Genomic DNA, 26,699 nt, shown 5'->3' on the forward strand with positions numbered 1-26,699 from the left:
AATGCAGGTGAACGAACAGGCCCATCACTCTGTCGTCCTCCTCCTCCTCCACCAGCCAGTTTGCCTTCTGTGCTGGTCACAGTGGAAAGGCAGCCCTTCCTCTGTGACTGGCACACGGCGGAAGAGCGGTAGACCACTCCTCCTCTTGCCAGCTCCCTCGGCAGAAGGCTTTCTTTTAACACTGTCTTGCTAAGAGGCGGGTAGCCTATGTTCTCATGCCGGCTGATTTTCTGGAAATGCAGTAACTTTGTGGGCTTGTTTACTAGGCTGTTCTAGTTCCATGCTTCCCTTTCGCAGTAAGTTGTCTGCAAGCACTAAACAAACACAAACGCGGGGCTAGAAATTCAGTGCCCATGTGTTACTTGGCAATGCTGCCGTCCTCAAAGAAGATATACAGCTCAATCATGCACAAGCCAGGGAGAGGGGATGGGTAAAATAGATGAGTCGGCTGCAGATAAGAGAGACGGTACTCACTGCATAAGGCAGCCCTCGGTAGCTGTGCCTCTGGGAGGCCCCGTAGCCATGACTTGCATACACATTTTTCTCACCAACAGCTGGGCTAGCTTCCACAGACTCTGGGCTGCAGAAAGGGCCAAGAGCAGAACCAATCAGTAGAGGAAGTGGTTCTTTGAAGAAAAAAATTAGCCAGGTCTTAGCAGTTTCTCTCATGCCACACAGATATCCGGCCGAGAATGGACATACCTTTTCTGAGGGGCAAGTGAGGTATGGAATCCATGAAGGCCGGATTCTGCATAAAGCAGGGGCTAGGGAAGGGCGAGTGACTGGCAGCTGCCTCAAAATGAGGCATCCCGGATAAGCAATACGAGCAACCCTGCTTCAGCAAGAGGCAACAGGAAGGAAAAAGCTGCTGACAATGCTGCTCGCTGGATTATTCTGCTAGCTGTTCATTTCACTTTAAACCCTTCGTGGATTTGCTCCTCCTCCTGATCCCCACTCAACTCTATGCAATTTGAGATCACCCCGCCACAGCCTCAGACTTTAAAGGGCAATACCTTTCAGGCCACAACGTCTACATACTGCTGCTTCAAATGCAATGAGTTACTCAATACAGATAGGAGCCGAGACACAATTTTCTAGTGATGGGAGCTCTTGAGAGTACTTGACAAAAATAGGCCAAGAGCTACAGGAATATCTATGACCTGGATCGGAAGGAACTCCGGACAAACTAAAATATTCAGGATACCCTGCTTTCTTATGGGATGATGCGGTGAATTCCCAACTAATTACTGACCGAAAATTGCAACTTTCCACCACAAGGTGGCAGAAAAAAATCAACTCAGAATACGGTACTGTACAAAATGGGCAATTAGTGAAAGGCTGTGGGAGTCCTTGTTATAGAAAAGGAAACAGGAAAAGCGTAGGTGATGAAGCCAAAGCCTTGATGCCAGAAGGAGAAATTGCTCTCTTTGGAAGGAGGGGGGAGGACTAAGAGGAGGAGGAGCTGCCGCTGCAAGCACGCATTAGGGATATGGTTCAGGAAATGTCCTTTCTGCAACTGCAGTCAACTTTCAAAAGCTACAGCCAGGAAGAGGACGGGTGGCCACACGGCACTTGCTTATTGGAACTCCTGTCTCTCCAAGATGACCGCAAACTCCTCATTCCTAACTACTGCTCTGTTGTGCTAAATTAAATTACAGAGATCTTCAAAACAGTGGGACTGGTAAAACCAGCAACTCCTCTACCTATAGAAGCTTAATCTTGAATCAATGTGTTCCTTTCTTGATACCCTACTAACAAAAGTAGCTTTTCCATGCCCATTTCTACTTTTGCATCCCAAGTCCCTGGAGCTTGCTCTTGAAAATTAATAAAACTCAAGGAGAGACCCTTCTTCAAATTGTGGCTACTCTTTGGCCATGAAGGTTTGGTGGCACGTGACAGCAGAGCAAACGTTGACTGGCAGACCCTTTACCTACACGCATCTGAAGTCTAGTGCTATGAAACAATCTTAACATAGCTGCTTCTACCTCCACGCTCCCAAGGAGGGCAAGGACAGGACGGGTAACAGCTACAGCCTTTTCAGGGCTCTATATATAAGAAGACAGAACGCAAGGCCACTGCAACCTGACAGTATCATGGAATGTGATCCTAAACATTCCCAGTAAAACAAAACACAAAAAACTGTCATCAAAACAAGAAGACCTGACAGAAATAGCTATGAAGTGAGACGTGTATTCAGAACAGATCTAACATTAGACAGGAAACAAAGTAAAGGACATTTATTTTGTAGTGCGCTTATTTGCCGAGAATACTCCAGATGCAGTATGATTGAAGCTGAGCTGGACAGGTGCTCAACAAAGCCTGATCAGGTCCGTGGTATGAAACAAAACCAGACACGATATACTACACCGTGTATCCAGATACACAAAAAGATGCAGGAAAAAGGAGTGTTTCATGAATGCTAGCGCCTCACAAAAGCCCACCAAACAGAGGCCAGATACACAGAGCTTTCAGTGTCTCCTGAGTACAGTCTGTCAAGCAGGTGGTTCAAACAGTGTGTCTGGCCCTTCACAGTGCTCCATTCTTGGGAGAAACTGCTGAAGACAAGTGCAGGAGCACAGAACAGCATCAGCAAGGCATGACCCTCTTTCCGTGCCTGACTAAGCTCAACGATCAATTCAACTCCAGGCATCTTCCTTCCTGTAGTGTAGACACTTCATTTGGGTTTTGGCGCAGGAAGTTTCCCACAAGCTACCTTACAAGCCTCCCTCGGGAAAAGAGCCACACTAAAGGGGTGAAAAATCTACTTAACAGTTTGAGATAGGCAAGAGGCCCGATGCCTGAAAGATCCTCCTTACCCACATCACACAGCCATCTGTATCAGCAGCACCATGCAACTTAGGCTACAGGAGAGGAAAAGAAGAGTACCGTCAGGGCTCATGTCTTGCAAGATACCTATCAACCAAGGTATGATACAACAGGTGTGAATTAAAGATCACTGGGAAAGCAGTATTCTAGACAGTGCCTCTTCTTGGACGCAATTTGAGGGAAAGGGGGAAGTGCTTCTGTTTGGTGTTCCGTCGCGATCAAATGTGTGCACCAGATACCATCTCTGCTTTCTGGTTTATCTGTTGCAAAGCTAGCTTACTCCCTGCTATCCCGGGCTCAGCAGGACAGCTCAAGTCTGAACACCGAGGCCTGATTCCATGCCCTTCACACGCCAGCAGGCAAGGCAGAACTTACTCAGATCCAGCAGCCATATCTGAATAAGATGTATCTGGTGTGGTGACTCCCAGAGGGATTGCAATGCTCATGACGTTTGTCAGGGATCACGGAGTCCAAAGGGTAGCGACTGGCGGCTCCAAGGGCGGGGAGCAGCCGCAGAGCCTCGGCCAACACGTCACGGACATGGGGAAACCTGCCAAGGGGAAAAGAAACAATGCACTGCATTTTTGTGTATCATTGCCACAGACATATGGTTCACCCTGCCTGCAAAACCATCCTAAAGTTGAGGACAGTGCAGGCTGAAGGAATGAGAAACTTCAGAGGGTGCGTGTTGTCTCTTGCCTCTGCATTACTTTTACATAATCTCCTCTCAAATATGGCCACCTGGTTCACATGCAGATATTTCCTCGTGCCATAAAAGAGAACGCCAAGCACAGGCAAGAGGCCCGCAGGCCTGTCTTGCAAAAGACGGTCACATGGGTAAAACTGCCAGTAGGGGAGGCAGAGCACAACGTGTGTGTGTGTGTGTGTTTTGAGATAGAATCCCACAGCAGCCAATGAGAAAAGAAAGCAGCACGGAAGGCATTTATTCATTTCTGTAATGATTTATTTCAGAATGATCCTCATGACAACCCTAGTGCCAAAACCCAGTTCCTGAGCTTCACAGATGTGCATGAGATGCAAAGTCATCTCCCAAATCCCTCATGCTCACTTGGGACAAGGTTTAGCACAAGAGGAACAGGGGGAAAGGGGCATATCTGAAATGGTGGTGAAAGGGGGAACAGTCGAAGGCAGATGGCTGCACAATGAAGGAAATAATGAGCCCAAAGGCCATGCCTCTCTCTGTTTTGTACTCTGATACTAAAGTACAACATACAGTACATGTGCCTCTCTTCAGACCTGAACACAACATGGACATTTAAACCACTGTGTTACTTGGAAATATACAGAGAAGCAGCTACCAGGAAGGGAATGGGTCCTACTCTTTCATATATTTTGCAGAGACAAGTAACTAAACAGACACAGATCCACCATTCAGATTTGGTATGCTATGTAATCCGGCATCTACACTCAACTGCAACTAAGTACAGAATGAGAAGCAGCCCTGATACAAAGGCCAACTTGAGGGGGGGGGGGAGGACTTAAGTAAGGAAGGGAGCATGAAGTGAGAGTTGCAGTGGATGGTTCGGCCTACATGCAACCTGTCTGTACCTGCCTCAACAGAGCTCGAGGCCTTCCAGTAAGTAAGAGGATATTTAGTTTGTGCCTTGCAGGTGTATCCAGGCTGTGCAGGGGGGCTCTATCCTTTGGGAATAGATTTGTATCTGCAGAGCAGATCACTTGTGGGAGGTGTTTACTCCCAAGCTCTTGGAGGGCAGCAGGAACTTGTGGATTAAAGCAGGTGGGGAAAGCTCACCAGCAGGTGCTGCTGGCTCTAAAGGGTTCAATGAGCGACCATCCACCTTGCCTTGCCACAAACTGCTTTTGTGAAACCAATGGGTCTTTGCCCATGGTAGACATATTACTAATTAACAATCTGTTCATTCCTATTACAGAGAACTTGGAACAGCTGCTGCCCACTGTAGCCTTTCAAGATCTTTCCTACCTCCACAAATCACCCATATACAAGGATGAGGTCTGTGATGTGAGCGTGGTGGAATGTGGGAGAAGCAAATAAATGTTGCACTTTCTTTCTGACCTAGTTCCTTTGCACTTTCTTCCCATTCTTCAGGGCTAGCCATGCCATCAGGGCAGCTCTTTGTGTGGGAAACAAGCATTCAAGCTTTGTAATAATTACTAGTACAGGTTGGGCCAAATGCAGAAGGCACAGAACTTAACGTGCATCGCTCCCTATGAGCAAGGCACCATCAGGTATCAAATCACTTCACCGATAGGGAAGCCGAGAAAAGGCTAGTAATTGTTCCCCTCTGAAAGAGGGTGTAGAAATATGGATCACATCTTGCTAGGAGGGGCTGGAAAATTTCTTCAGAATGTTTCTGCAGTTAATAGCATTATCTGCAGCCATAAAAGGAGCTACATCACATGCACATTTCTACAGAGGAAGTATTTACCTGGCACATTAGAACCTGTGTGTGAACGTGTGCCTGAATACACACACACACACACACACACACACACACACACACACACACGAGGTAAGAGAATATGCAATTGCAGATTGTCTTTGGAGTCTTCCATTCTGTCCAGGAATGCTCACTACTGTGTAAAGCAGTGAATGTGGGCTGCACTGGTACTCAAACAAGGTTTTGCCCCACTTATTCACAGGCAAGAGCATGGGAATCCCAGGGGTTCCTTTAAGGTTTGCCAAACAGTCCAAATATGGGTTTGCTTGAACTGAATGGCAAGCACCATTCTGGTTCCTTCTGAGAGCTGGCCACGCAATGAAAGAAAGGCCTGCTGTTTCTAGTCCAACAGCCCTAAGCCAGATTCGCAAGGAATTAGGAAGAACATCAAGGCTCATCCTTAATTTAAGAAAAAACAACAACAGCTTAATTATGGACAGTATCTTGTAGGAGGAACTTCAGTAATGGAAAAGGACAGGAGAATTTAGCTGCTTTCACCCACAACACTTATCGCTACTTAATAGTGGAGCACCAACAATAGTGGAACCCAATACCAATGCGACATGACCCCTGAACAAAGAGCTCACAAAACTAAGTACAACAGAAATAACAAAGAAAATGGGAGCCAACAAGGCTTGATAAATGGAAGAGCAGGGACATGTTTTGGACCTTACAAGTGAGGATTATGCAGAGACTGGAAGAAGCCACTAGGCTGATTCATGCAGCCCTACAAACATTAAGGAGAAGGTCTCACCCATACTACACAACGAGGTTCTCTAGTAACAACAACAACACCAGGGCAGGTGTACAACCAGGCTGTCGTACAGGAATTGAAATTACCTGATGCCTTGATCTGGGGATCTGTTCAAGGGAGGGAGGGCAGTATCGATTTTTTCCTGGTAGTGTTATATGGAAATGGCCAGAATAGACTAAATATGCCATCTATAAATCAACTCCATGACTATCAAATCTGAAACTGCCTCAACATTCAGGATGCAAGAGCAACAGAATAGTGCAATCTTTGTTTCAGCCATCTCCCTTTATCCTTCACTCCCATCTGACCGATGTGGCTGAGACTTTGGAGGCAAGATGAAGAGCCGGCTGGAACGTTTTGTCTATAAAAACAATAAGACAATGAAGCTCAGTGCCCCCTCCTCTGGACTAGGCTGGGTTCAAACCAAAGGGGCTGCTCTGTGGGGGCTTAATCCTTTTCTGCTGAATCTCATGAGCTGTGTCTCTGAATTCCGAAAAAGAAGGGGGCAGGGCTCCCAGTCTGGTTTGAGCCCCAGACGGGGCAGAAGGATGCCCAGTCATTAGAATTCTCTCTGGCCTACATAATGCAGCCAATACAAAGCACCAAACAATCTTAAACATTTCTAACACCCAATAATGGTGATAATGTCCACCTTTCTTCTAAAGACCAAAAAGGGCATGCATCTTTTGAAAACCGCATTGTAAATCAAGAGGGGGGGAGCTGGACAGGAATCAGAATTAGAACTCTCCTGAAAGGTTTCATCAGTCTATACAAGTCTCCCACACTGATCTTACTTTCTACATTGCATAGGGTAGATTCAGGTGACTTCAAGACTCATATGACAGTGAAGAAAAAGCTATACCACCAGTGAGATTGAGGAGAGGAACTCTGAGTGACCCATGTGCAACTTTTACTGTCATCCTCAACACACAGTTCTTAAAGGTAAAGTAAAGGGACCCCTGACCATTAGGTCCAGTCGTGACCGACTCTGGGGTTGCAGCGCTCATCTCGCTCTATTGGCCGAGGGAGCCGGCGTACAGCTTCCGGGTCATGTGGCCAGCATGACTAAGCCGCTTCTGGTGAACCAGAGCAGTGCATGGAAATGCCGTTTACCTTACCGCCAGAGCGGTACCTATTAATCTACTTGCACTTTGATGTGCTTTCAAACTGCTAGGTTGGCAGGAGAGAATAAATAGCCTCTATACAGAGAATATGGTTCCAAACAAACAAACAAACACATAGATTTGCAGCTGTAATCAGGTAATTAATGGTAACTTATGAAGCTACAGACAACTCTTTATTTATTAAGGTATTCATATTCCACCCTATGATGAAATCAAATTCAAAGCAGTTTACAAATAAAATAGTCATTTGATTAACTGCAAGCTTAAAATGCCAATCAACCAAATTTCAATGGCCTCTGAAGATTTAAGACAGGTTATGATACAGCATTAACTTGTATCCTAGACAGAGCCACATAACATCCAATATCAAAACTGGTGAATATCAAAACTTGGGAGTTCTGTGTATCTATCCAAAACAATGATGTGATGTGATCAGCAGTGATCTGCTGGTCACCCTTCAATCTGGGTGTCACATTCTGAAAATTATCAAGGAAGCATAGTACTGTATTCAGGCCCTGTATACCTGGTTGGGTGTGAAAGTCAAGTGCAATAATGCATAAAATAGGGGTAGTGACAAAGTCTGTGTTGGATGTTGAACCTGCTTTAAGGCCTGTAGCAGTTTGCATTATGCAGGGGTGTAGGTGTGGGTGGGTGGGTGGGTGGGTGTTCCTAGCATATATAATAGCCAAGGTGAAGAAGAAAAAACCTTAATTATATTTTTCCAAGTTTCTTCACATTTGGATACAGTTATAAACTGCCACATATTTACAAAATATACTGTCATCTTAACAAAAAAAGTTGGGAGAATTATGCTTGCAAGAAAACTGCAGTCAGTTTTCACTTTTAACATACTAACACAGTGATCAAGATGGTTGACACATAACATTAAACTGAACAGGTTGAGTGATAGCTCAGTTTGGTGTAGAGCATGAGACTCTTAATCTCAGAGTTGTGGGTTTGAGCCCCAAGTCGGTTGAGAGATTTCTGCACTGCAGAGCGTCGAACTAGTTGACCCTCGTGGTCCCTTCCAACTCTACAAATCTATGATTCTGTGAACTTGTGTTTAGCATGTGCAAATTCTTTGCTCCTCTCCAGCTCCTGGATGCACTGCGTGTGGGAGAAACAAGCTATAAACAAGGCAGAGTCTGGTGGGCCATGTCATGAGGAGCAGGCCCCTGGTTTTGTTTCTCTCCAAACAAACCACGAAGAGGGGCCAAGGTTTGTTCTTGGCCAGCCTATCGTTGTTTGGAGAGAAACAAACCCCGAGCCCACAAAAGCTTGGGTTTGCACATGAGGCCCAACACTAGCTTGTTTCCTCTGACCACAAAGCACAGGAAAGAGCTGAGCGAGGAGCAAAACACCTGCATGTGTTAAAACTATCTCTTAATATTGTTTGCAAACTGGGCCACTGCCTCCTTGGCTTCTGGGTCACAGCCTCCATATTTCAAACCTTCCTTATCTGCCCAAGTCTCTAGGCCTTGTGCAACCACTTCTCCCAACACTTCTTCCTCAATTTCTTTCCCCCTCAGATCTGTGCATCCTCCGCATATGCTTTCCCTTCATATTCTTGTTTCCAAATCCACTGGGTTCTTCAGCCATGCTGATAGCTCTGTAAAATCAGCAAAGTAGCAACTACACACAATTTTAGAGGACTGCAGTTCTTTGTCACGCCAGCCCTGAAAATGTCATTCTGAGATGGTCCTGAAAACTGGCTGAAAGCACACAAATATTAACAGAAACTAAGAAAGAGTCAAACAGCGAAAATCAGGAAGAACTAGCATTATTGAGTCAATGATCTAGAGGGGAAACACATGTGCAGCTGATACTAAAGTAGAATTAATGAGAATGAAAATCAGAGGAACAAGTAATTTCAGAAACACACCAAACAACAAAAATGCAAGCCAACACTTCTGGATTCATTTTCCCCAGACCACATTCAGAGGGAGGGGAAACAGCTAAGGAGGAGGCCAGCACAAGGCACATTAGATCTTAGTTTGATATCAACTATAGGAGCGAAGCAGCTGGGGTGGTTTTGGAACAGCACAAAGACAGGCATTATGTCACAGAAGAGGCCCCTGCATTCACTTATAGCATATGGAATAGCGCATCTGACAAAGCAAATGAGAGGAAGGGGCCCAGTATCAAATGCTGCAGTTGCATCCCCTGATTTTTTGGTAGCTTCCCTGAACAATTTGGTGGGATGAGTAAACTTGGACAAACACCACTGCTCACTCCTAACACCACATCAAAAAGTTTTCCGAAAGTCCAAGTACATATCTACTGGATTCAACTCTATCCATACTGATACTCTCAAAGAACTCTAATAGGTTAGTCAGGCAGCACTTATATTTGCAGGAGCCATGCTGATTCTTCTTCAGCACCATTTGTTCTTCAATATGCTTGTTAATGAGAGCTGAGCTCTCAACTGTGGCTCCTAGAAGCTGCCAGCCTGCGACAGTGGCCACACCCCAGATATAGCTTTGACTGGCTGGCAAAACCAGATGAGGGTAGCCAATGGGTCTCAAACTCTCAGCGAGTTAGGGACTTCACCTGAATGTGAAGACAGGCTTTGGCAGATTGAACAGATGAGACCAACTGTGGGTCCAATGGTCAAGAAAGCGTTTTCTGCATGTGCTGTAGAGGAAAGTGAGGGGCGGATGAGGCTCGTCAACCTGGGATGGTAGCCCATCTAGGAGAAGGAAACCTCTGTCCTAAGAGAAGGAAAACTCTGGTCCTAAACCTCTGCTGCCTTGTGAGATATCTTCAGGAGAAGAAAAAGCTAAGGAGTAAACCCAACACAAATCCAGAGTGGAATCCCTAAGGCGGTTGGATGGCGCCCTGTACACCTCCTTCTGGCAACTCTTGCAGCCAAGCTGGTGCCAGATGTATTGCTCTGCTGTTCTTTAGACCACACCAGCGAGGCTGAGAGCAGGGTCTTGTCGTCTGGGCAGCCCAGGACCTCCAGACACAATGCCCAGGCTTGCGTCCTGGCGAGGTCACTTCAGTGCGGCTAACACAGTGGTTTGACTTCACCCCCGGAGGTTCACTCCATTGCCTCTTGAGAAAGACAGGCGCAAACAACAACAACAGTGCTTGATGATTTTGTGTTTAATAATGCTTTTCATATTAGTTTTCCCAGAACAGCTAAGTGGTCTGTAATTTCCTGAATCTCTCCCTACTCCCCTGATTTTTTTTTTAAAAATGGTATTGCACTGGCCACTTCACAATCCTCAGGTATGGAGACTGTTATTAGGGACAAGTTACATAATTACAAGAACAGCAATTTCACAATTGGGTGGGTGCCATCTGGATCCAGGGACTTGTTAAGCTTTTGACAAGGCCTAGAATTTGTCTCCAACCACTATTTAAATTGTAAGTTTGTTAAATTTATTAGAAAAGCTTTATTTAAAAAAACTTGGATTCTTACAGCAATTAAAATATACAAAGTATTTTTTTAGAACTGTAACATAAATGTGTATAATAAAATGAGACAACACTCTCTCCCCCCAAGAATGAAAAATAATCAGGAATAGTTAATTAACATTATGCTGATATTTAAAAATCAGCCAATCACATCCCATTAAATGTGTGGGAGTAACAGCCTGGAACCACTGTAAAGCAGTATACCCCTCCCCAACTCAGGCAATCTCTCCATAAAGATGCTACAATAAATACTACTGAAAAGCACCAAGATCTCTCTCCTGGCACAGTTCCTTGCGCATGTCACCCAGGAAAGCTTCTATACCTTAGATTCTTCCTAAGAAAGTTGGTACAGGCACAGGAATCTGAACTACATCTTCTGCATTGAGGATAGATGCAAAGAATTCATTCAGCTTCTCTGCACTCACTCTTTTACTCCAATCGCTCACATTTAACTCCTTTATCATCCAAAAATCCAGCCATCTCCCCAGCTGGTTTGCTGCTTCTAATGTATTTTGAAGAGGGTTCTTAAAAAAGTTGATCTTAAGTGTTTTTTTCTGATGCACTGTCTAATTCTTCTTTTGCATCCCTTACATTTCTTTTGCTCAAATTACTGCTCATTTTTGTTCTCATTTGGGCATTCAGCTTGTTCTACACTTTTCTTGTTAAGACAGCCATTCCACAAAGTGTAGCCACTTTAATTTTGTTTTTATGCTAGTTGCCTTGTTGGTGGATAAGGCGGGGTTGTGCTTAATAGCTTTCTATTTGTAAATCATAGGACACAGGGTATAAGGCCTGAATAAAATAGAAGCTGGTAGATGAAGCATATGAAAAAGCAGGAGGGGGGGTGAGCCATTTCAGCACTGAAGGCTGGGCTGGAAATAGATTACAAGCTAGAGGGCTGCAGTTGATTTACATATTTTAGTTGCATGTTGCCAGGCATACTGCATTTACTCTACACTGGATCCTCAGTACTGTGATCGATTGTCTCAGATGTGAAAAACCTGAGTTATCCCTTAAATTATAAATTCAACATCCAGATTGATATTTGTTAGTTGGGCAATCAATTTTTTGCTGCTTTGCTTCCTATTTCTATTATTCAAACGTTGCACTGCACGATTTTTCAGCCACAGGACAAAAAGCTACATTTACAAAATGAAAACGAGGGTTCTCTAAATTGGGAAAGCCTTCCCCAGTCCTCCTCTGACACAAAAGGATGGTTCAGGGACCAATATGAAATACTTTCATAGTGAGTCAGACTAATGGATCATCTAGTCTAGCAGTCAACCCCAATTAGCATCCGGCCACAATTTATCACTCCAAACTGTCTGGAAGCCTTGATATTAGAATTCTAATTCAGGATATACAGTGGTGCCCCACAAGACGAATGCCTCACAAGACGGAAAACTCGCTAGACGAAATAGTTTTCCGTTTTGGAAGTGCTTCGCAAAAGGAATTTCCTATGGGCTTGCTTCGCAAGACGACAATGTCTTGCGAGTTCCTGCTGGTTTCTTTTCCTCCCCCCCCCCTTTTTCTAAGCCGCTAAGCCGCTTATCAGCTGATCCAATCAGCAGATAAGCCGCTAAAAGCCGCTAATAGCGCTAATCCGCTTATCCTTCAATGGGCTTGCTTCGCAAGACGAAAAAACCGCTAGACGAAGAGAATCACAGAACGGATTCTTTTCGTCTTGCGAGGCACCACTGTAACAGTGAAAAAACCTGGGATGACCACAAGGAAGGTCCATGCTCTATCATAAGCACCACATGAAAAGGTAGTGACACCACATGTCTTCTGAGATTCACAGGTAAAGGGGGCCAAAGCATCAAGATGAGCACCCATAAATACCTTGCTTTTCAATCCAAAGTGTGCGGGAGGTGGTAGTGGTGGATATGTGAAAGTAAAATACCTTATTGGCAATAGTTAAAGCAGGCCTTTGCTTTTTAAAATATGAATCCTTACAAACCTGTCAAGTAAAGTATCACTCCCTAAATTATTTTACGTAGATGGCATTTGGGAGAAAAATAATGCAAACAGCTGAATCATAAAAAAACGGTGCAGTAAACAGACTCAGCTGGACTGGAACTCAAATTCAGATCAACCCCTTCAGAATTCCCAGGACAATCACACAGGCCACAGCAAATTACCGATTACAATGCTAGCAACTGTAATGTGCGCATGATATATATCTGCCACCAAGAGAAGGCAATGCCTGACAAAATTTGCCAGGAACCGGTTGCTAGATTGGAAAGGCGAGAGCTCTGCATCTGCAAATCTGGCGACAGGCTTCTTATATTCAAGGACGTCATGTGACAGGCCTACTCTGCCTGCTTGGCCACTCCCAGAAAAGGCAAACAAAACCACTCCAGAGTGAATTCCAGCAGGGATTTCAAAGGCAGACATTGCATCAGCCAGGTGTACAGGAAGCAGCTGGGATTCAGAGTCCAAAGGGCAGCTGACCTACTGAGAGGCTCTCAGAGCAAGCTCTCTTTCTGGAATCCTGTGGGAAGGATGAGCAGGAAGGAGGAGAAATGCTTCAGAGACAGAACAGGCCGCATCTGCTTCACAAAGTCTTTGTACTAGTGCTCCGGACCTGGCTGCTCTCCCAGAGATGATGCAATCCCAAGGAACAAGGTCTGCGCCAGAGAGAAGTATTCACAGCCTATGCAGATGGCAAGTCAGCCAAGGGATCTCTGATGAAAACACGCCCGAGCCAATCCAGAGGCAGCAGCCTCCCTTCCCCACAGCTACCCCACCCCACCATTTGGTAGAGGAAGGAATCCCACATTTCGTGTCATTGCCCCCGTGACTGAAGACCGATGGAGGGAGGAACTAAGCATTTATGCTGCCTTAGAATGTTTCCCACCTCAGTCTGTCTGAGGAGGAAGGGAAGGAATAAAAACGCACACAGTATGGGGTGGGAAATACCCAGATCCTTTCCTAACACCCTAACTATAAGCACAGGGCTCTCTCCCATCACTTCCTTGTCGGTACAAGTCTAAACTCCCCAAACACGTACACAGCAGCTCTGCTGTGACTGGCTGCCTTGGCCCTACTCTCAGAAACCATGCAGAGACACAGCACTGGGAACCATGGCAACACGACACAGTGCAGCAATTATGGAGCCGTGGCAGCTACTCTATACTTAAGGTTCAGCCCCTACCTCCATTATAAACCTGATTTTATTCCTCCCTCCCCTTAAAAGTTACCAGCAAATGATCCTTCAGACCGATCAAATTGATCGTATATGTTTTGCAGGATGCTGCCATGGGGGTGGGGAGAGGGCAGGGAGGGTGGAACAGTAAACTAGAAACAGTTTGGAAAATTTCAGTACAGAGAAGTGGGATCAGCTACTTAACACAAACTCTCTCTCATCATCTTGCAGGGTCTGACATGTTGTTAGAAGCACTCATAACAAAATGTAAGCTTGATGGTGCTGGTATGATTCAGGAGCCACAGAATCAGTCCATAGGCTGCCAAATGGACATTTAAGCCTTTTCTGGGCACTCCTGAACAGGATTACATCATCACTCACATGATTTTGGGGGGTCAACGTTCTAAGAACCATCAACGCAGTAAGTACCATGTAACAGCACAACTGGGAGGTGAATGGGTAGCCATATTCACTACAGAGAGGTTAGGACTGCATGTTGGTGAGTTACTCTGCTGTAAAGCTTTGTTAATGGCTTGTGCACATCTGTATAGGCCTTGCACCCAGCTTACTGCAGTATCTTTGGGAGAAATTAACTGTTTCTGGGGTCAAATTAAGCCTAAATGAGGCTCCATTTTAAAGTTGCCTAGCCCCTCCCACACACGAATGCTAAGAGGCACTGAAGTCCAAGTATTCCAAATCCTCCTTAATTGGAACCCAGGTTTCTCACACAATCTACATACAATGTGAGTGGGCAGAAGATAGATCAGAATCATTTAAATGACTCCCAATTTTTGTTCTTAAAGAACAAAACAACTGTTCCCACATAAATTAGGCTGCTAAAATGAAGAAAGCTAAGCAGGGCTTTTGTGTGAAAGGACTGTGAACTCAGTTCAGCTCTCATACGGAAAATCAATTCCTAGACTCAAAATATGCTCACAGGCAGTCCGTTTTCTACTTCTAATTCTATGTCTTTTGCACCTGGCTCTGGCTGGTAGATCTTGGGGTTCTTGTAAAATAACAAGGATAAAATCCACCCACCACTGATCAACAAGGCCATGCATATACAGGTAAGGAACTCCAGGGAGTGGTACAAGCCGTGTGTGGGAATGCAAAAGGCTGGGTCCTTAAACTGGTTTAATGTAAAGCAGTAACAAGCAGAGACCTGCCCAAAAATTATGTCTCTGGAGTCAGACATAGACCTCCACTGTAGCAGCACTATGCAGACTACTGAACGTTTCCAAGGCCAAAGAAGCAATGAAGTCTTTTTGGCTATTTAGTAGGCTCAAAATCATGCCAACAAAAACTTTACAAGCCAAAGCTGCAGTGGGCACCAAAAGGAGAAGATGTGAAAGCCTCCTTGAAAGCACAGTGCGTGTTCCACAAGTAACAAACACTCCTATGAGCTGCTGGCCACAAAAGCGATTCCTATGGTGCCAGGTGCCATTGGCCTCTTCAGGTGTTTATTAGTGTCAGTTTTTCACAGAGCTATATGGTCAAGAAGAGTCACTGCCTACAGGCTTCACTAAAATCAGATTTGGTATTTTCATTGAGATGTGCCCTGAAAAAGCCAGAACTAGATTCCCTAAGCTGAATCAGAGAAGCTGAAATAGGCATACAGTGGAACCTCAGGTGACGTACCGTCCTCCTTACGAACGCTTCGGGTAACGAGCTCCAATAACCCGAAAGTAGATGCTCCTGGTAGCGAACTTCGCCCCGGGATGCGGAAGTTGTGCGCCGGCGGTGCGGTGGCAGTGAGAGGCCCCATTAGTGAAAGTGCGCCTCAAGTTAAGAATGGATTCGGGTTAAGAGCGGACCTCCAGAACGAATTAAGTTCGTAATCGGAGGTACCACTGTATACAGTATAAGGGTGGTGCAACTGTTGCAAGTACATAATTGTATAGTGTAAAAAACCATCCCCACACAACACCATTGCCATGGCTAGAACAATTCAGGAACCTTTTTAAAAAAGCTTTGGAGATCATGAAAGGATAAACACCCAGCCAGATATTCACATGAGAAAAAATGTGTCTTAAAAATGCAAAGCTTCCTGCTCCTCTCAGTGGCTCCGTCGCCCAAGAAGATACCCTTCCGCCCTGGAATGAAAGTGACTACAGTGGTGCCCCGCAAGACGAATGCCTCGCAAGACGAAAAACTTGCTAGACGAAAGGGTTTTGCGGTTTTTGAGCTGCTTCGCAAGACGAATTTCCCTATGGCTTGCTTTGCAAGATGAAAACGTCTTGCGTTTTTTGCAAGTTTGTTTCCTTTTTCTTAACACCCTTAATACAGTTGCGACTTGACTTCGAGGAGCAACTCATAGAACGCGGTGTGGTAGCCTTTTTTGAGGTTTTTGGCGATTTTTGAAGCTTTTCCAAAACTTTTCCGACACTGTGCTTCGCAAGACAAAAAATTCGATAGACGAAAAAACTCGCGGAACGAATTAATTTCGTCTTGCAAGGCACCACTGTAGGCCAAAAGCTGTATTAAGGGAGTAGCAGTTGGGGGGGAGAGCAGATATTGCTACACAAAAATAATCATCTCTGCCCAGTCTTAGGTTAAAGGGCAACATTCTACACCACTCCCTCTAGTCCACACACCCACTTTATACATTTTCCTCCTTGTCAATCATATTTCTGTACATGCATACAACTAAAGACAAGCAAATACAAGAGTTAGTAAACAGTGTTATCTACATCCCATGACCCTGGAAATTTCCACTAACACTAGGATCACCAACGTCACTTTTGTTATTTCTCCTAATTTCTAAAAATGTTCCGAGGCTCAGACTTCTATGATCAGAGCAAAGGCTCTGTGTTTAGCTATTATATACTTGCAATTGCAAGGCTGGAACTGTAAGCATTTTTAAAAATAGCTATGCCTTCAAAAGAATGTCTGAATTACCTCTTTATTCTGCTTACTAGTACAGGAGCTGCACAAAACATATCACTACAGAACAGGAAAAAACACTCGGTGGTTAAAACAGAGAAAAGCAAGGCCCAGGAACGTGAGATCTGATTACGGTTTTTTAGCATTTGCTGACTTCTGAGGAAGCATAGAGAAGCCAACCAAAGCAGAATGCCAACTGAGCAGAGACCAATGTCCGAACTACAATGTAAAAAAAGAGGGAGAGGGATAGGCCTGGTTGCATGTGACACTTAATTTGTGAAGTTCCTTAATTGCAACATAACTTGCTTGAGAATTCTATGACGACTTTGGGGACACGGCAACAACCATTCAAGGGAGGCTAAAGGAACAATGAACAAAAGGACTTTTGGCTTCCATCTATCAACCAAGTGAAGCCAGGTCTATTCTTACATGTCAGGAACTACATTCTTAAGGTCACAGCAGACACTGCATAAACTGGCACGTTTCAAGAAAGGGGATATGTGATCTGGATAGCAAGAGAGAGGCAGGTGATTTGTCTGAAGAGATTTGCCAGCAATGACAGATCACATGCAAGTGTGACCAGTCAATCCTGTGAACAAGGAGAAGGAATACAGAGCAGAGTTGCAGGTCTATCAGAACTATCACTAGATGATGAGAGTAGAAAGCAAAGAAAATGTGTGAGTTGGGAGTTTGTGTGTACCCCTAAAAAGGCTGGTTCTAGCAGACATTGTGGCATGACAAGAAGTGCCTTTCTGCCCATTCTGTGGTGATCTGAGCATGGCTACCTGTTTGTTCACCAGTGGCCTGAGAGAAGTGCAGCAGATTCACGTCTACTAGGGATTAAGCTCCACTGACGACCCTGGGACTTGCTTCTGAGTCAACGTGCACAGGACTGTAATGAACAAGTGGCAACAGCCTTAATCCAAACAAATAAGGGAACCCAAGGCAATCATTTTGACTTCAGTACTGCAAAGATATGGCAGTTTACTATTTCTCTGTCTCAGTTTGCACTCTGGAATAAGGGGACACCTATGACTATTAACTTGCAGTGCAGGAGAAGTGCACAGACAACTGCTAAAGGGACTGTTCTTGACTGGTATACTACCACCTCTCACCTCAACAATGGTCTGAGCAGGGAGCTTAACTTAAAAGCTCTAAATTTATAGCGCAGAAATATAATGTTGATACTTCCCGCTCTTCAAAGCATAATTTTGGGATGTACCCCTTATTCAACACGAAGATCAAGGCTATCAGACATCCAGAATCTACATTTTGTGCTGCTGCTGATTTCAGCATAATTATCCTATCTTAGAGAGGCTTTCCGAAAATCACAGCAACATTAACAACACTCCCTCGTTAAAGTAGCATGTGCTTCACAGGTCATGGGCACGACAGACTGCAGTCAGAATTAGAAAATCGCCAGGCATATTTTGCAGCTGGCTATCAGCCACATGCGACCAAGTGAAGAAGCCCTGGCACCAGGATGGCAACTGATGTCTCCACCATCTGAGGTATATGCCTGGGGATCCTTGGATCGTGACTGTTCTCACAATTTCCCCAGCCACTCTGAGCATCTTACAGCATATATAATTTTTTTAAAACATCAGACATTAAAAATTTCCTGATACAGGCCTGCCTTCAGATGTCAACAATGAATTCTATCCACTGTATTTTATCTGCACAACCAGAACGAATTTCAGGAACTAAAAGTTGTATTGAAAAATACAACTCTCGAGTTGTCTGGCCCCAAAATGGCAACTAGGTTTTCTGTTTTGGTTACTGTAACCCTGTTTTAAGGAGCCATTTGGTGCCTAGCTTATATATCTGAGGTTCTGTATACCTGAAGGAGCGTCTCCTCCCCCATCATTCTGCCGGACACTGAGGCCCAGCGCTGAGGGCCTTCTGGTGATTCCCTCACTGCGAGAAGTGAGGTTGCAGAGAACCAGGCAGAGGGCCTTCTCGGTAGTGGTGCCTGCCCTGTGGAGCGCCCTCCCAGCAGATGTCAAGGAAATAAACAACTCTCTTACTTTTAAAAGACATCTGAAGGCAGCCCTGTTTAGGGAAGTTTAATGTTTAATGATGTATTGTGTTTTTAACATTTGCTTGGGAGCCGCCCAACGTGGCTGGGGAAACCCTGCCAGATGGGCAGGGTATAAACAATTATTAATAATAAATTATTATTATTATTATTACTACAACACTGATCGAAGTACTTGTTCTGCATGCTAACTCTGTGTTAATCATAGTAATGACCCACTGCTTTTATCATCTTCAACCATGGTGACCATATCATAATGAAGGGCTAGGGCAGTGCTGCTGCCCCTTCCTGGAGACTCCCACCAAAAAAAGGGCAGATTCTTCATTTACACTCCTGAGTTATTGATTTCTGAAGATCTTGACCAAAGGCTTATTCTTCACAACTCTTCATCCTTATGCAAATCATTCCAAAGCAACTCCCAAGTCTTGGAGTTTTCACATACTGTACTGCGTCTCTGAATTTTTCTAGTTTAGTGTCAACATATTCATATTCAAGGAGATATACCGTGTGTGTTTGTGTGTGTTTGTGTGTGTGTGTGTGTGTGTGTGTGTGTGTGTGTGGAAACAAATGTACTGAGGAAAAGCTAAGCCAGAGAAAAGGTTTCTGAACTTGCTTTTAATGAAGACCTGCCTGGCTATCCAACATTCATTCTTAACTATATTTGGTATTAGGAAGCTGCTTCCATCGCATCAGGAACTGCTTCCATTCTGCAACTCCTGCAACTGGGGCCCCAAACACACTGCCTCCACTGACATGTTCCATACCTATCACACACATCCCCAACACAGCAAAATCCCTACATTAAAACAAGAGTCATCTGCTCTGTCAGTTTTTAAAGCTCTGACTCATCTGCTTCCCTCTTTCTCCTTAAGGCTAAAGCAAGAAAGGGAGAAAAGACCTAAGAAGAAAACCTAACTTTCTAGAGTCTCAGGTAAGCAGATTCTACCACAGTTTTTTGCTGTATTCTAAAGGGAGACATTTTGCTGCCTAGAATCAGTGCTTTCTTCCAGGGGAGAAAGGGAGCTGCAACACTGCTAGACAGAGTTCAGCTGCTGCAACGCAGCTGCTACTTGTAGAAAAGGCTACGGATTTCCTCTCATGCCTCCAAAACCAGCAGATTCTACTACTAATCTACTTCCCTACATTCTCAGACATAGTCTCATTAACTGTTTCCTCAGCCAGTCGCAATATGCAAGAGGATCTCCAATCTGCAATAATCAACATCTGTAGCTTACCTAGAAGTCAAATGTCCCACTTCAGCTTAGCCATTGCAGAAAACTGAAGGATTCTTAACACCTAAGCTTACACGATTTTTCCTGGAGCAAGGGTTTACACAATGTTGGGAGAGTCAGACAGGTTTTCAACGATCATGTCGTGGGAAATTATGAAGCTCTTACAGATATCCTGGTAGTTTTGTGCTACAAACTACCTGCCCTGTCTGGAACTCGCAACGGTTCTTTCTAGTGGTCTGCAACATCAACACAATTAGCAGGCTGGTTCACTTACAACCATATCAGTGCAGAGGCCCTTTCAAAATGCTCAGAAAACTTTAAGAGTGATTTTTGACCAAGAGCAGGATTCCAGCATTTATGGGGTGAAGGAAACAAACCCAAGAGATATAAACCAAGCTAGTAAATGCAACACTTCAAAATCCCATTCCTGAAAGTAAATGGACAATAGATGTAGATCAGATTCACCCTAACAAGTCTGCACTGAATGTGCAATAGAAGTCCTCAGGCCTGGTCCTTATGGTTTCTTGCTGCCGACATGTGTCAGTGAACCAAGAAAACTAACTTTAAGAAATTTGGAGTTAAGCAGAACAGACACTAATTAAATATAAAGGTAATAGGACTGCAAAATAGGGTTTTCCTCCCTCTGAATGTGTGTAGATAGATGTAACTATCCTTCAAAAGCCAATGTTCCCAGTGAAATAGACCCCTGTGCCCAAATTCTCATGTTCCAATAAAGGTGCCAGAGGACTATCTTCTTTTCTGTTATGAACTACTGTTCTGAAAGATGCAGTCTGGTTAACCATTCAACTAGCATTTAAAAGGAGGGAAAGCACTTTTAAGATATTACAGGTTATAACTCAAGACTAGGGATGGATTGAATATGGTACAGAGCTGTTAAACGCCTGACTTTCCTGACTTTACTGGCGAAACCTTCATGCCCCAGCATGCTATAAGCGTTAAGGTGGAGTGCAGCATGTTGGGATTTGTAGTGTATACTAGCCAGCAATGCATACTTAAAACAAGCTACTGCAGATCCGCCTCTGACAGGTTTTCAGTGCAACCACCCCTCTGACTGGACTTTGCTAAAATTTACCAGGCTATAGATATATTACATTATTTTTTTAATGTCTACGTGGGAAGCCTATGGCCCTCCAGCTGTTCTGGGGACCACGGGTCTCATAATTCCTGACCATTAGCCATTCCGGCTCATGTCCAACATGTGGAAGGTTCCCCATTCTTGATATAGGACAGGTGTTCTAGCCTCAAGTTCTCTCCAGTTTCACAGATTTCCCCCCACATATAGAGATGTACTGTCAGATCACCATTAGCAAGTCATTGAAGAGTGACTTATGTTCAGAATTTGTTAGCAAGCCACTGAATACACCACAAAAATACTATTCATAGTCCGTATTTAATTAGAATAAGGGGCAGTTTTGTGGTAAACAAATTCCAAACAGTATTTTACTTTCACTTTAGTAGTACTGGACACACATAGCATGAGATACTAAGCCCACCCAAAGTAAGGTCTGACACAACAAAATCGCAAAAGGAAGAAAATACTATCCTCATTTCACAGAAATAAGACTTTTCCAGAAAGGTGAAGCTAACAAAGCTGGAAAGTGACCCAAATTTACTAAAAGATCAACAGAAAAACCTACCTAAAAAAACAACAACAGAAGTTTTCAGCACACAAGATAATTCTAGTTTTTAAAACTACTATCAACTGATGTAGTTCAACTAGTACAAATCTGTGCACAAAAGATTATTTCTATTTTATCAAACCTATTTCAGTCATAGGTTAAGTCAATTAAGAACAGATTGAAGCTAATCCGAAATAAGCTACTCTTAACACCAAAGTAAGTGTCCAGTCAAGGTTGGCACCACTTAAAACCAGGACAAGTAATATTGTGAATTTTAGGTTCCAATTCCAACCCAACTTACCTGGGTGGGAATAAGCTCCTTGAACTCAATAGGATTTACTTCTGATATAGTTAGAATTGGGCTGTAAGGTACTAAGTACAGTATCAAGAAATGAGGCCCATCACTGCTGCCCCATCTCCAACTGTCCTCTTAACAATCATAACTGCCGCTGAAACACATTTGATGTGAAAATATCAGGAAGGCCTATGGCAACTCCCATGACGACACAGTTTACAGACTTTCAACATGCATTCAAACAGACTTGGGAACACAACTCAAGTTTATCTCCAGATGCAAGCCTGACCTAGGCTATAACACACAACGACAGACAGGTCACAGGGCACCCTAGGAGTCCCAAAAAATATATTTTAAAAAATGGAAGATACATTCAAACTACTGGAGGGTTCTCACAACTCTCCACTTCACTCCATGAAAATGTTTCAAAACTAACTATGTAATTTAGCCCACAAACAATCAGGGGAAGCAGCATTTATTCTACAGCAGGCATAGGCAAACTCGGCCCTCCAGATGTTTTGGGACTACAACTCCCATCATCCCTTGCTAACAGGACCAGTGGTCAGGGATGATGGGAATTGTAGTCCCAAAACATCTGGAGGGTCGATGCCTGTTCTACAGCACTTATTAAAAGCAAGTGCCTACAGCAATATACATTGCAGTTCAACTGATGCAACAAGAACTTAGACCCCAGTTACCTTCAGTAAGCCACAACCTCTCTACTTTATATCCCAAACAACGTGAGATTCATGAACTATGCCATAGGGTTGAAGGGCTATGTAAAACAAAGCAATGATGATAGGGATCATTCAAGTACATCAGGCATCTAGGGGAAGAGCACAAGTAACACAGATGTGACAATTTGTGACAAGGAACAAAGTGAAACTAACTGAAATGTGATACCACTCATCCACTTGTGTCTCAAAAACAATAATTTAATACCTGGTGCAGGTACGTATATTCTCTTGACTCCGCCCCCTCTCCACACTTGATTTATACATAGTAAAGGAAGTTATACACTGGTCTATAGCATTAGTATTATTAGTACTAATCAGCAAAAGTACTAATAGTATTAGTAAATTAGCCCTGGACTATAGTTTGCAGGAAGTATAAATAAGAATAAAACTGACAATGGAGGTTAAGGGTGTAGTTTCCTTCTCCCACCCCTCTGAAAACGACCTACTTTCCGGACAATCTTATAGCCTGCCATAGGTCTACAGCATAGGACACAAATCTAGATAACATATGACTTTTTGAATGTTATCAGATTAGGTAACCTAGAAATGAATTTTGTTTCCCAGTAATGAGGAACTCATGCTATGAAATTTCAGAAACGTTCTTGTGACCTCCATCTCAGGAGTGGTCTATATGGCTAGGAGCACTCTTCATGCCACACTTTCTGTGTTATATGGCTCAAAACATCCATTTTCTAGCCCAGGTTTAGCTGACAATTTTGTCATGGCATAGGATGCAATAGAATCTAACTGACACACCTTGAGGTCCATGGGCCCTGAAGGACTAACAAGAGTAAACTTGTCTGCATCAAACAACAACAGCCACTACAGCTTTAAACATGAGGTGTTGCTTTTAGTCACACTTGCATAATTTCCTAAAGTCGCATTCAACTAGCAACTTGTCAGTGCTTCATTTCACTCTTTCGATCCAGAGTGAGAAAGGCATTAAGATTTTTAAAACATTTCAGAATAAGAAATGCTTCAGCAGCTTTCACATGGCTTTCCATGCTCTTCAGCAAATTTCATATCTGGGGCTATAGTATGAATGCACAAAAGCCTCCACTATATAATACATGCCAAAAGAAACTCTTTTAGTGGTAAACAAGTTAATCTGAGCATTGTAAACTGATTGAGCATGCTATAAAAGCACTGACTAAGATTCCCAGCAACGTACTCAAGTCCTATCCCCTAAGCAGAGTCCAGTAGGACAAAAGTAACTGTTGAATACTGTCAGTGTGGAAAAGGGAAGGAATCCTTCCATAGTTAGAATAGTGTCAAACTTCCACCCCTGGTTTTGTTTAGCCAGAAGGTAAAAAAGAAAGAGCGAGCTGTGGTTTTCAATCCATCTGTATGTACAGAAGTACACTTTTCTCAGTTCTTCCAGATAAAAAGGATCAGGCCTAGTGAAATGTCATTAAAGTTTTTTTCCAAATTTTCCTCTGCTATGATGGCTTGTAAGCACTCACTAACCGTTTGCAATCCATGTGCTAGAAGCAACTGCCAGAGACTGCCATTCCTTTGGGATACTGAAATACCTCAGAAACAGAGAAATCCCTACTCTACTATGATTCTAATGAACAAGCAGTAAAGCAGAAGGAGATATAGATGGATAGATAGATGAAAAATATTCTTCTTTGAAAATGCACTACCATCACATAAGTCCCATTTTGTTCTCTGAAAGAGATTTGTTAAACCAGCTGTTAGAATGACTGAAAAGCCTGATATTTGCTAATTAAAGTATTCAAGACCGGGTTCTTAATTTTAAAAGATTCAAGCACAACATTTAGGCTACCCCTTATCATTTATCTGGGATAAGACATCACTGCAGCAAGAACCCTGATAATCCAGGCTCACAAAGAAGAGTGAAGGACATAGCAAGACTGTAAAAACTTATATTGCCTAACTTTCTATTTTTAAAAGTCACACAAATTAAGATGTACAGGAAGTGAGACTATAAGCAACTGTTTTTGTCTTCAGCAGGGATGCTCCCAAAATAAATGAATTCCAGAACTTCTGCTCAAGGAATCCATTCAAGTGCCTCTTCTGCACTAGTGTAGTCTCAATGTCCATCAGAGAAAATTGCTCCATAATATGAATAAAATTTGCCAGGGCAATGACTAACTTTTCAATTTCTCAAACTCGATGTATTTATTTTCAATTGTCAATACTTGAAAGCCAGTTCCTTATCTGTTAGCCATTATTCAACCTGAGTAGCCAACCTTTATCAATTTCATTCAGTTCCTCCACCTTATAGGATAAGCTCTTTGCTAACACCATTCCAATTAAAGCCATTTGTTCAATACCGGTTTCTATTGCCCTTATGTTTTCTACAAGTCAACATCCCCACAAAACTGCATTGTTGTAGTGTTATTGCAGTCTGGCTTAAGGTACCCAAAATGTGTGCTACCTAACATACAAAGGGCACCAAGCATCTTAATGTAGGCAACCACACCAGTGTGGCTTACAAACTGAAATTCCATTTGATAAAAGATGTGAAATTGGGGACAAAAGTGCAATTCCATGGATCTTGACTGTTTTCACACACTAATACCACATCCTGTAGAATTCTATCAGTAATATTTTAACTGCACAATCATAATGAATTTCAGGAACCAAAATGATTTTCTGTGGAACAAGAACAGTGAACAATGTTAAAGTTAATTGTTGTAGCTTGTCTTCACCTACCCCACCCCCTGCCCTGCTCACAGTTGTGAAGACTACAGTATTCTTACATCATGAATGGTCCATGTCACCATTAAGAAAAAGAAGTAGAAATAGGTCAATATATATGTGGACTGTTCCTGGATAAAGTTCTCAAAGTTCTTAACCTAGCTTAAGGTTGTAGCTTAAGCCAGATATTTAACTAATAATCAATCACGGTCAGTCCATCATTTGAAAAACAAGACTTTAGAGCCATCTTATCCCAAAATAGAACTAGACATTCCATTTTGGCGACTGCAACATTGGTTTAATGAGCCATTTGCCCCCTAGCTTATAAATCTGAGTTTCTAACAACAATTCTGATGTGAAAAAATAATGTTCTGAATGAGAAAAGGAATGGCCCTACGAAAGGGGCATCAAACACAAGTTGGTTGAAAGGCCCAGTGAATACTCAGAAGCCACATGCTCCCTGGCATGTTCCTTAATATACTTAAGCTTCTAATTTAGAGGGAAGGGAGGACAGAGTTGACTGATAACAGGCTATCCCAGCCTTGAAAACAGTTTAATATTTTCTGTGGAATACAGAAGAGGAGCTCCAGGCCACGTTGAAGACCAATGAAGGTTCTCACTACAATTAATTCTGTTTGTGTCCTGAATGAAACATGCAGCCATTAGCTCAATTTCAGTGGTATTCAGAAATGAAATCCAAGTGAATACTAAAGATCTTTGGGCACTGCTCACTGACAAGCTCAAGGGTCTACTGCAGTTGCTTTGGAGCAGGGAACAGGTGGCACACATTTTTGCCTTTATCTGCTGTTCTTTGTATTGCTTTACTTCTGTTTCTACAACCAGTTAGGAAGCTATCATCAAACTGCTTACTCTGAAGTATTATTTTCAAATGAGCTCAACAGAATCACTCTAAAAGCCACTTCAAGGTTTACAGTGGTCTTCAGTATCATAGCTAAAATTAATAGGAAAGCACTGTAAAGTCGTTGTTTTTTAAAAATTGTAGCATCTGAGTCAAGCATTTTCTAGCAAAAACGTTCATTTTCCTAGAACCAGCTAATACCCTTGACACTCAAGGCGCAGAAACATCAAGAATTTTATCAGGATTCCTCCAACTGTGTGAGGGGCAAAAACCAGCATGTACAGATATTAGGGCTCCTAACATTTTGGGTCTCAGGAATACGAGTTATTTTTTCAGTTTTACAAATTCCCATATTGAAAATGATCCTGAACAGTATGGTATATTTGAAATATTTCAAATATACCATACTGTTTGGGATCATTTTCAATATGAGAATCATTTGTACTCAGTCACTGTAGGATAACACTGCCTAGCACAGCAATACAAATATCTTTCTTCATGAGAGAAATCTGCCAAAATGAGTTGCAGCCTAGACTTATGTGTTAAAGCAGCTCTGCAGGTTTAAAAAAAAACACTTTTTAATATGAAAAACCCTGCAGCTTGTTTTTGCATTAATGTCATATTATGAAACC

At 43.2% G+C, this 26,699-nt stretch overlaps 1 protein-coding gene across 8 annotated transcripts in view; it reads right to left on the reverse strand.

The window, feature by feature from the left end:
• The window catches only part of SETD5 (SET domain containing 5), a 63,107-nt gene that overhangs the window by 32,619 nt on the left and 3,789 nt on the right, over positions 1 to 26,699 (reverse strand). For 2 of the 8 annotated variants that reach the window (XM_083491128.1, XM_083491127.1), the window contains exons 2-3: positions 3,202 to 3,376; positions 475 to 580 (exon numbers count right to left, since the gene is read on the reverse strand). The exons of 1 other annotated variant lie outside the window; for it this stretch is intronic. In XM_083491128.1, coding sequence (XP_083347254.1) covers positions 475 to 580; positions 3,202 to 3,272 — 177 coding nt within the window. In that variant the 5' untranslated portion in view covers positions 3,273 to 3,376. Of the gene's footprint in view, positions 1 to 474; positions 581 to 2,816; positions 2,862 to 3,201; positions 3,377 to 26,699 lie in introns of those variants that run through there. 5 more of the 8 variants (XM_083491131.1, XM_083491134.1, XM_083491133.1 and 2 more) reach the window with 4 other exon arrangements.

Source organism: Podarcis liolepis (assembly GCF_965112155.1).
Source record: "Podarcis liolepis genome assembly, chromosome: 2".
NCBI classification, from domain to species: domain Eukaryota; kingdom Metazoa; phylum Chordata; class Lepidosauria; order Squamata; family Lacertidae; genus Podarcis; species Podarcis liolepis.